We start from the raw sequence: 11,350 nt of genomic DNA, 5'->3' as shown, positions 1-11,350 counted from the left end.
CACATACCAAGAGGCTGAGAAACAGGTCCCATTCCTCAATCTACCACTGACTAAATTCGTCACCTTGCTCCAGGTTTCACCCAGCTGTGAAATGGGATAATGATCCTTCCTTAACTCATAGGGCAGGAATGTCATTAATATTTGGACATGGTTTCAGATTCTTGAAGAAGAACTTTTCCATTATATCATTTCCCTGTTCTGGCCAGCCCTTGGACTACAGTTGTGACTGTAGTTTCATCTCTATATCCTATAAGGTGTGATGGCTGGGTTTGGTGCCGCCATTTCCAGCATGCAGTGCCTCTACAATGGATGTTTTTGGAAATAAAACAGGAGCTTTTTTAAAGTAAAGCTTTTGTTTGAAACTCTTCAACCTTCAGGAAAGTTTATACTTGACTTCAGATCCCAATTCAGCTGCTTGGGACCATCAAAGAGAAACCTATCACTGAAAAAGCGTATGAAGTTGCAAGAAAAGGGAAGAAAGGGGACAGCAGCTGACAAAAAGGTATAACTAAGAAATAAGTGAGCAGAGGAAAACCAACAAAAGCTGACAGTTAATCAAATCTGCATGCAAGGAACTGGACTTGTTTCAAAAGTGGAACTGAAGACTGTATTAAGACTAATTTTCTGTGGCTCTTGTTTTTTGCCTCAACTGCCCCAATGACAATGCACTACAATACTGACACATGCTATACAAAAAGCTGTAGATACTCTGAGTGCATTGATGAAGCAGTGATCTGAAATGAATGAGCAAACTGTGCAAATGCCATTCCAATTCACTCCCAGGAACACAGTCCCTTAATGATTTCCCAGAGACACAGTAAGCAGCAGAAGCAGAGGATTCTTTGCTCCTGCCGTAACTGTTGAGAGTCCCCAGACACAGAATGATGTGAAATGATTAATGTTTCATTGTGAATGCCAACCTCCTGCAAAGAGGATGGAGATGCTCTTGCTGCTGCCGCCCCACAACAGGGAGATGGTATACATATATATGTATGTGTGTGTATATATATATATATATATATATCTGCATACAGGCTCCATGCTCTGGCACAAGTCGCCCTTTGTTTCTGCAGCACCTGTGAGTGACCAATCCTACATTGAACCCCAAGATGGAAAAACAAACTCAAAATGGATGGATTGGTCCTGAAAGGAGCCTGGAACTGAATCCAGCTCTCTGCAGGCACAGTTGTAATACACAGTCCCTTTTCTAAACTGACATGGCCTGACATTAGTAACAACAGAAATGCATATTCCTGTATTACTCACTTTGGCAAAAGTCCCTGTAAGACTGTTTTAAAAGCTGACATTTGAACCCAGAGGCACTCCCAAGGCATTGTTGTGATTAGGGCTGAAATACCCTTACTGACACAGTGCTCCAGAATAAGGACAGACATACAGAAACCTGGTCTCAGTTACTATTCCACAGAGGCAATTTATCTGTAAATCAAACATGTGGCACACTTTGCTTCAGATTATCCTCTTGATGCCCCAAAGCAGCATCTAATCAGATTTCACTCTGTCAGATACTCTATCAAATACTCTTTCACTTTATCAATCTGTGTCATAAATGATGTAGGAAATAACCCACAATCTCACTCTGCCCTCTCACAGGAGAACAAGAACAATATTTTCCCATGAAGGCCTAAGGTGTTCACTGCACAGAGTAAATGCCAGTGCACAGAGAGAACTCTGAAACCTCTGGAGAGATTAGAAACACTTTCTCTGTCAAAGATTATGTTACAGTCCTGCAGTACTCTACACAGAACTGCAAGACCAAGCTTGATTTTTTTGAACATAAGGTGAAAGTAGTTCATCTTAAGTGCACATTTAAATTGAAGAATTCTTAGAAGAACCTGTAACGACATATATTTGTATTCCACGGACAGATTCAAGCGAGATCTCTTTGGTTGCTCTTGGGGGATCAGGTTTATTCAGGATACATTGTGACCCTGCCTCGAGCTGCTAGACACAGCATGTGGCTGGGCCTGAGGTGATGGGGGAGGGGAGAGACAGAGAGGAGAGCAGGGACTCCCGGAGGACTCTCCAGGAGGAGAAGGGAAGATCCAAGAGGGCGTCCAGCCCCTCGGAGACCCTTTATCAGGGGGGCTCCAAGGTGGGCTGGAACAGGACCTGGGCCAATGGGGTCACAGGCACCTGATGGTTCAGGGAAGGGTTACAGGTGTGGGGTGAACCATACATTCTGGGGGGTGAGATGGGAGAATCCATTCGGTTTTTGGACCCCGCTGTAGGTGAGGGTATTGTCCAGCCAGTAGGGGGCGTTATATTCGTCCTGGCTGTACCATTGTGGTTCTTAATCATATTTATCTACCCTTCCCAACAAGAACCCTGGCAAGAAATAGAATAACTTCTTTTGCTTTTGGAGAATGTTTACCATTGCATTATTACAAATGAGAAAATGAGGATTTCTGAAATTCAAGATATTAAAGCTGTATGCCTTAACATGTTCTCAAAGCTCAACCTAATCAGAGAACTAAGGATTCTGTAATTATATGTAAAAGTCTGTAATTATGTGTAAGAGTCTTACCCAGATTTTCATTCTTGACTGCAGAACTGTGTTAAGACACATTCAGAATTCCTGTTTTGGTTGTTACTCTGCTCACTCAGACAAGTTCTATTGATCTCAAAGAGCTTTGTGTACGTATGAAAACTGATTAAGAGCTGGAAAAGACCACCGGTCCTTTGTCTTTAGTTTAAGCCTCAGGGAATCTGATTAATTCTCCTCAACTTCATTTCTGATATTTTTTGCACTTCTAACTCAAGTAGAGACAGTAACTTGAGAAACTTCAGCTTCCAAAAGTCGTTTTTTTTTGTTTGTTTGTTTGTTTGTTTGGGTTGTTTTTTTTTTTTTTTAATCTGACACAGATGATTAGTGGCTGAGGGCTCTAAGGGGGCTCAGGTGGAGGAGGCTCAGAGAGATATTCTCGTTTTCTGGTTTTCTGAAACTCCCTGACAATAGGATGTAGTTAGGTGGGGATCAGGCTCTTCTCCCAGGAAACAAGTGACATGAGCAGAGGAAACAACCAAAAGCTGTATCAAAAGAGGTTCAGGCTGGATATCACGAAGAATTTCTTCAGAGAAAGGGCAGTGCGGCATTGGAATGAGCTGCCCAGGGAGGTGGTGGAGTCACCATCCCTGAAGCGTTCAAGAAATGATCAGGTGTGGCGCCCAGTGCTCTGGTCTAGTTGACAAGGGTTAACTCAGGCTGGATTTGATGAAGGTCTCACAGGCCCCTTCCAACCTTAATGACTGTGTGATTCTGCGATTCTGTGAAGTAAAAAGTTTTCTGTGTCGTGGTGAGTGCCATGGGCAGCGCTGCAGCCCAAGGAGCGTGGGATCGGTCACACAGTGCTGTGCTCAGCCTGCCCTTTGCCTCCTCCACACGTTGGACAAGAGGCAGCCAGCCCAGCCTTCCGCCAGGAGCTTCCCACACGGCCGGGCCGGAGCGCACCCTCAGTCCTCGGCGCGTCCCACAGTTCACCCCATCACTGCTACCGCAGCATCGCGGGGCGCCGCTGGCACCGCTACCACTCTCCGAATGTCTGAGGGCTTCTGACACCGACGGCCCCGGCCCGCGGCCGGCCGTCCCACGGGGGAGCGGCAGACGGCGATGAAGACGCGAACAGCGGCACAGGGCCGGAGCTCACCCCGCTGTGCTGAGGGCCGGGGCGCCGTTCCCTCCCGGCCACAGGGGGCGGCAGAGGGCGCGGAGCGGGGCCCGGGGAGCGGCGCGCTCGGCGGCGCGGAGCTCATCACGGCGCGACGGCGGCGGGAGCTCTGCCCGGCTCCTTGCGGCGCGGAGCTCATCAAGGCGCGACGGCGGCGGGAGCTCTGCCCGGCTCCTTGCGGCGCGGAGCTCATCACGGCGCGACGGCGGCGGGAGCTCTGCCCGGCTCCTTGCGGCGCGGAGCTCATCAAGGCGCGACGGCGGCGCGAGCTCTGCCCGGCTCCTTTCGGCGCGCTCCCCGCGGGGTTGTTTCGGAAAGACATGACCACACAGGTAACTAAAAACACAGCGGGAGCTAAGCTAATTGCTGGCTTGAAGTGTGTGTATATGTATACATATATGTGTGTGTGTGTGTGTGTGTGTATGTTTAGGCCGCTCATGTGTAATATTAATTATTTTTTCTTTCTAGTACGGTATTCTCTTCAAGCAAGAGCAAGGTGAGCAAACGCGAACGGGTATTGAGCAATGTTGGTGTTCTGGGATGATGTAAAGTTGATAATGGCAGGTATCCGTGTGAGGAGACCTGGTTATGTTTATATTAGGCATAAATCTGAGTAACTCAGGTAGCTGTGCTGCTTTTTCAGCAGTGATGCTGGTCACACAACACATTGCGTATTTTGGAACAAAGAAGACAGCACTCAGTAGACCTGAGGAGCCGGGCAGGGTCTATTGCCAACACTGCAGCTAGCCAGTTCAGCATTACCTAAACCGGTTGTGGTGCTCTAGCAAAAGAAAATACTTATTTTTTAATTACTGTGCTTATATTCTCTTTTAGCTCACGATGATGCCATTTGGTCAGTTGCCTGGGGCAAAAATAAAAATGATGGTTCTGAAACAGTGATCTCTGGCTCTTTGGATGATCTGGTAAAGGTCTGGAAGTGGTAAGTGCTCCCTATTAATCTGTGTTAAGCCTTGGAAGTAGTCAGTGTGGAGCAGCCTTGAATTTCCACAATCACCAGGGATGTTAGAAGAATGGCACACAGAACTGCTTCTTTGAGCAAGTTTATCTCCATTGGTGTGTGCTTTCTCTTGGAGTGGTGGCATTCTCTTCTGTTTTCATTTCCAAAAAGTGAGAATCCTTTTGAAAATGCGTGTCAGAGAATACTTAATGTACTTCTAAACAAAAGAATGAGAAATGCTTCTTTTGATGAGACAGTGCATTTGGAGATGTGTATTGTGAAAGAAATAATGGGAATAGTGAGAACGAGGAAATGACATCTTTTTTTATTGAAAAAAGATCCTGATAATCCTTATGTAGGTGTGCTTTTGCAAAGAAGTTATTGTCTCTTGGGCAAAGCAGTGTGAAGGATGTGTTTCACTTCAGTGATAGATTGAGCTTGGTTGGGGTGACTGTGAAAATGTCAGTCATGGTACTTTGAGCTGAGCTCACAGGTCAGCTCTGTGAGCACCCCAGACTGGTGTGTCGTGGACATTTCTTGGTGGGATGGCTTCCAAACTTAGGATGAAGTACCTGCTTGGCGGGAATATGGTAAATTATTGATTTGTGAGTTCTTTAAGTACAGAGAGTTTGTGTGTAGCCCTTCACATTTTCATGGGAGGACCTGGATTGCCTTGTGTTGAACAAAGGGAGGAATGTGGATTGTTTGTTTTGTGTCAGGCTGGGGATGTTCAGCACCCTGAGCTCTTCCCAACAAGGCTTTTCTTTCCCTCGCACGGAAGGAACGATGAAAAGCTGGATCTGCAGTGGACTCTGGAGGGTCACCAGCTGGGAGTGGTGTCTGTGGACATCAGCCACACGGGTGCCATTGCAGCTTCCAGCTCTCTGGATGCCCACATTCGCCTCTGGGACTTAGAGACTGGCAAGCAGATCAAGTCCATAGATGCTGGTCCTGGTAAGACACCAGTGCTGAGCTGGTTCTGCAGGGAAACAGTGTGACTCTTCCTGGCAAATACTGGGGGATTGAGGTATATGAGGGGATTAAGGTCTTTGGGGGGGTTTAATCTTTCCTGTATTTGCACAAATCTTAAAGGTTTTATGAACTCAACACAAAGCAGCATCAGAGAATTCTAAACACTCTTTGTGCTTTCTCAAGTACACGTAGTTGGCTTTTTGCTGTATGCATAAAGCAGAATGGAAACCAGCTTGCTCTTACACATATATTTGTAAAGGGATATTTAGAAGAAATAATTCAAATGCTTATTCAGATGGATTTACAAAGGAGCTCTGAACATTCTTCATAACACTGCAGTGAATTTCAGCCATGCATGTGATCCTTTTTTATCCAGAATGTCCAATCCTGAGCAAGCAAGTCAAAACAGCTATCAATGGTAACAGTGCTAATGTTCTCCAAGCTGGAGTTCAGGGCCTAAGGTCGTATTCCAAGTATTTCACAAGTCCACTGGAAGTCACAAATTTAATAACAATCTCGCAGTGTTTTAGCCAATTAATATTTAACTTTTAGGAAAAAACCTATGAATTACATTGTGCCAGATAAATACATTGTACTGCTATGAAAAATGATGGGTTTTTACACTCAGTTGCAGGAATGTTATCTGTGTTACATTAGTATATCTGCATTTCTCCTGCATCTTCTGTGCTTTGCTACATACTAGTGTTGATTTTTTTCAGTAGTTTCAATCTTTTGGTACCAGGAAAAAAGTAAGAATTTAGACTTAACTGATGCAGTCTATAATTGTAAATTTATTGTTACACAAGGGTCTCATAAGGCCAGGGTCTTACTAGAAATGTAGTCTTTTACTAAATATAAGTAAATGGCTCAAGCTACACTCCATTAATTACACAAAAGGGGTAACTTTATAAGCTTCTACACTCTTAGAGGGTTATATATCTAAACAGATGCATACAGAACTGACACTGTTGAATAAGAACCAAGAACAGGATCCAGCTAACTGGTTTTTATTTTTTAATACAGTTGATGCTTGGTCCCTGGCTTTTTCACCTGATTCCCAGTACCTTGCAACAGGAAGTCATGTGGGAAAAGTAAATATTTTCGGTGTTGAAACTGGAAAGAAAGAATATTCTCTGGACACCAGAGGAAAGTTCATCCTTAGCATTGCATATGTAAGAAGCACAATTGATAATTCCTTATGAGAAATTGCTGTTGCTATAATATGTTGTAAATAGGTATTTTTGCTTCCATCTATCAGTTTATCGCTTCAATAATACTAGGTGACAGCCATGGTTCCAAATACAAATTGTATGACATTTCCCCCTTGCACATGTGGAAAATATATTTGGACCTTTTTATAGTCTTCAGGACTTTTGGAGCCCAGATATCTTGCATAGATCATTATTTGTGAAAAGTTGCTAAGGGAATGTCAGGGCTTACACAGCATAAATGCACACAGATGTTGAATCACACTTTTTGTGTTTTATTATAGAGTCCAGATGGAAAATACTTGGCCAGTGGAGCAATAGATGGCATTATCAATATTTTTGATATTGCAACTGGAAAACTTCTGCATACGCTAGAAGGTATGGTTTGGTTATTTGCAGTACCTAATTCTGACCTCATTTCTGAGAAAATTAAAGGATATAATGCAAGTCAGAATAAGCTACAACCATGGCAAAAGTGAGCTGACATTTTTGTCCATTAAACAGTATTTAGTTATTTAGTGTGCTCTAACCTAAACCACTTAAAATAATAAAGACAAACCTGTAAACTCAGGCTTGAATCATAAATGCCTTTTAAAGGCATTTAAAAAAGATACAGCCAGTAATGCTTAACTAAATTCTTAACTAGGAGCTCATTGTATTGCAGAAAAGTACAAGGGAATGAAGCCAAGTCAAATGTGTGCTGCCATGCATATGGTTTTTCTTTTTCTTATGTGATTTGTTCTAAAGCAATTTTTTGCTGTTCTAAAAAACAACTGAACATTTTTTGTTGTAGAATACATGCATTTTTTTCTAACAGATAAATGGGCTTTTAATGTTCATGCTGTTTCTGCCCTGTTGTAACCAAAACCCCAACCACTTAAATATGCAATCATACTATAAAATATGACATAATTTCAGAGATCCACAGCTAAAAGACACAAGATACTTTTTGTGTTGCAGACATGCCTTAACATTCACAGTTGAGAATTGCTGCCTGTTTCCATTTTCATTTTTTGTGGGAAGAAGCCTCTAGAGAGAAAGAGGCTTCGGAGGCTGCTGTCTCTGAGCAGGCAGTGCTGTTATGGAGTAGCTGGCTGAGCGCTGGTGTCAGTGAGGGGAGTGCCAGTGCTGCTCTGTGTCCCTGTGCCTGCAGGCCACGCCATGCCCATCCGCTCGCTCACCTTCTCCCCTGACTCCCAGTTACTCGTCACCGCCTCAGATGATGGCTACATCAAGATCTACGACGTGTGAGTGGGGACTGCCGGCCCTGCTGGCAGGACAGCAACTGCTTAGAGAGGCTGATACTGTGAAACATACATCAAACCCTCGGCTCTCCAGAATTCCTTTCAGCTTTTGGTGACTTTTTATGTAATAAATAATCTTAAATCATAAAATACTACATCCTTATATAGTTTTTGAAAGTGTAGAGGTAGAAGAAAGCTGTAAATTGAAGACAAATGACTTTCCTCATATTTGCCGGTAGGCAGTAATCTAATTATTCCATGTATCTGTCCTGTGAGCTTGTGTTCACCCTTCCTAAACATCTGTTCTGTACTGAGCTAATTATATTTATGACCTATTTCTGTTGCATCTTGCAATATCTTGCAAAACCCTGGGGAGGAAATCGCCCTGCTTCAGTTGTCTTCACCCCCTAAACCTGCATTGCTTTGGCTTTGGTGAATTTTTGTCCTCCAGTCTTTCTTAGTGACTTATTTTTATGTTAACTATTTGAAATGGAAAAACAGAATCTGCTGTAACACCAGTTCAGCTTGGATGAACAAATGTCCAGAAGTCACCTTCCATTGAACTATTCTTGATTGCACTAGCTAGAGAAAATTCCTGTTGCTTTTCCCCTGCAATTCACAAAGCAAATATTAATATGTCTTTCCACAGGCAACATGCAAACTTGGCTGGTACATTAAGTGGTCATGGATCCTGGGTTTTAAATGTAGCATTTTGTCCTGATGATACCCATTTTGTTTCAAGGTATTGAGGATTTTTAATTGTTTATGATTACTGAAAAAAAAAAATTATATGTGTACAAATTGCAGAGGGATCTGTAACAAAATAGCATGAAATTTAAAGGCTTGAGCCAATCTGTGATGTGATACCAGCTGTAGTGAGAGCATTTTACAGAATAAGTCATCCCACTGCAGTGTAGTTCCTGACAAGTGAAAAACACCTAATCTAAGAGAACAGCAATTTGATTCTAAATAGCTGAAAAAAAATGCTGTTGAATCAAGAATTACAACCTAAACTTGTAGTACAATAATCTACTTGAACTTTAGGATTAATTCTTAAAACAGCTGAGACAGCTGGGGACCAAGTAGATGTAACAGGAATTTCCTTATCCAAAGAACTTGCCTCAAAGAATTTTTTGGCCAAAATGAGTCTTCATTTTCACATTGCAGATGTTGGAACAGTAAATTTATTTTAAACATAATGGAACCTGTCAAAGATGCAGTCCTTTACTACTTCATCCCTGTATTTGATGGGTGAAAGAGGGTTTCTTATGTCTACCATATGAGACCCTTTAAAGTTTGCATTAAACTTTAGTTAATATTAATCAATATTATTTTTCTTTCAGTTCATCTGATAAAAGTGTGAAGGTTTGGGATGCTGGAACGAGGACCTGTGTCCATACTTTTTTTGACCACCAAGATCAGGTATGGTTGCTATTCCCTGAGTCACCACGTTCCTAGGAGAGTTTGTGTAGTTGTGCAAATTTGTGCTTCACTTTGTTGCTGTAGCTCCAGGCTTCCAGTAATGCAACTTTAGCCTGCTATAATAAAATTTTAGAAGTTGTGGTTATTTAGCACTTAATATTGAACTAGTACTCCCAGGTGTATATGCTGATCTCTTCCAAGTAATGAACATTTTTCAGGCCCAAAGAAAGGCAATCCTGAGAGGCCTAAGTCTCACCAGACTCTATTTGTTACCTTTGTCTCTGGTTTACTTATTTCTGTGACTAACACAGCATGTGCTTGTGTAAGGGTGCAAATACTTATTTAACAGGATGGAATTACTGAAACAGATGCTTGAAAGCAGCCTGGGAACTTGGGAGTTTTTCCTCCTTCTGTGTCTATAATACCATGGGTTTTTAATTTATTGTTCAGTGATAGCTACCTGTGTGGGAAGGAGTTAGGATTCTACCCATTTGCTCTTTGTCCGAATGTTAGGTGATAAATAGAACAATATTATATTTTAATGGACCACTGAGCAAGAAACAAAGGACATTCTTCCAGATTTTGAATGTTTTCTTCCGTAGTAAATTCTTGCTGGTAACATTCTTTTCAGTTACCTATAATTATGGGGGTTTTAATACTGAAGTACCAAGTGTGACATGATTTCCCCTGTTGATTTAGCTGTTGTGTGTGATCTCGTTCTGTTGTGTATGATGTCATTCAGTAGCAGAGATGTATTAGTTACTGAGAATGCTGTGTTTGGGTACTAATGCAAAATAGATCACAAGATTGCCCAAAACATACTGCTGTCAACACACCCACTCTGCATTTCACATTAATGTGCTGAGTAGCTTCACTCTCTCTGGTATCATTCTGGTGGAGATGGCTGTCAAGTAAGCTTGTGTAACTATCTTAGATCACAGGAGTGATCTGAACTTTTCTAAGTAAGTTTTGTACCGGTAGGTAAACGGTTTTCTGAAAGAGCTCAAGGATAAGCCTGGTCATTCTTCAGTCTGTCATGATGTCTCAGTCTTCATGACAAATACTTCCTCTCTTGCTTTCCTGCACTGTAAAATACTATTTTCAGAAAGGGCTGCAGATGGGCAAGAGTGAAAATGCTTGGGTTATTTATGCAAGCTGGGGCAAGCACTTTTCAGCCCTGAGTATCTCTGGCCAGTCAGTGGGACTGGCCGTAGGAGCCCGTCAGGCTCCTAGAGGGCAGTGTCCTGCTCTGCTTCGGCAGCCTTGGCTGCTGGTGAAGCAGAAGCCAGAACTGCACCAGTTCTAATTAGTTATTTTCAAATAATCCTTGCTCTACTGCTTGTAATAAATATTACTATCACAAAGATTCTTTTCCTTTGTCCTCTCTGGATAAACTTGCATTATGTCTTTTTTACAGGTTTGGGGAGTGAAATACAATGGAAGTGGGTCCAAAATTGTGTCTGTTGGTGATGACCAAGAAATTCATATTTATGACTGTCCAGTTTAAATGTCTTGACTCAGATGCTTCAGTAAATCTCTTGTAGCAGTTTGAAGGGACTGCTACTGTCCTATGTAATTTTTTAGTATGATAAAAGCATTCATACTAATCTGCAAAACCAGATCTAATTTTGATTTTGCTTAGCATGAGAGAAAGCCTTACTTTTTTAAAATAAAAGCTACAGTTCCAAGTCCTTGTGTCTAATTCTTGGGAAAAAAGTATTTTTGGAAATAGATAGTCATGGGAAAAGAAACTGCTCAGTTAATCACCCCTGCCTTTAAACATAAATAGACCAAAGCTGGAAAGCACGAGGTATGTGTTACAACAGCTTATTTTAGCAGAAGGAAAATGACTGAGGCTGT

At 42.3% G+C, this 11,350-nt stretch overlaps 1 protein-coding gene across 1 annotated transcript; it reads left to right on the top strand.

Moving 5' to 3' along the window:
- The first annotated feature begins 3,882 nt into the window (after positions 1 to 3,882).
- SKIC8 (SKI8 subunit of superkiller complex) lies at positions 3,883 to 11,178 on the top strand. The gene is made up of 10 exons (NM_001245264.2): positions 3,883 to 4,018; positions 4,155 to 4,182; positions 4,521 to 4,626; positions 5,426 to 5,598; positions 6,640 to 6,788; positions 7,109 to 7,202; positions 7,978 to 8,071; positions 8,718 to 8,810; positions 9,412 to 9,490; positions 10,908 to 11,178. Exons 1-10 carry the CDS (start codon positions 4,007 to 4,009, stop codon positions 10,995 to 10,997), a joined length of 918 nt encoding a protein of 305 aa, NP_001232193.1. The 5' UTR covers positions 3,883 to 4,006; the 3' UTR covers positions 10,998 to 11,178.
- The last annotated feature ends 172 nt before the right edge of the window (positions 11,179 to 11,350 follow it).

The sequence above is a fragment of the Taeniopygia guttata genome, chromosome 10 (genome assembly GCF_048771995.1).
Source record: "Taeniopygia guttata chromosome 10, bTaeGut7.mat, whole genome shotgun sequence".
Classification (NCBI taxonomy): Eukaryota; Metazoa; Chordata; class Aves; order Passeriformes; family Estrildidae; genus Taeniopygia; species Taeniopygia guttata.
This window is presented reverse-complemented; position numbering and strand designations above follow the sequence as displayed.

Coding starts and splice junctions, on each gene's coding strand:
- SKIC8 (NM_001245264.2), top strand. Junction 6,789..7,108: donor TCATCCTTAGCATTGCATAT/GTAAGAAGCACA, acceptor GTTTTATTATAG/AGTCCAGATGGAAAATACTT. Junction 7,203..7,977: donor ACTTCTGCATACGCTAGAAG/GTATGGTTTGGT, acceptor CTGTGCCTGCAG/GCCACGCCATGCCCATCCGC.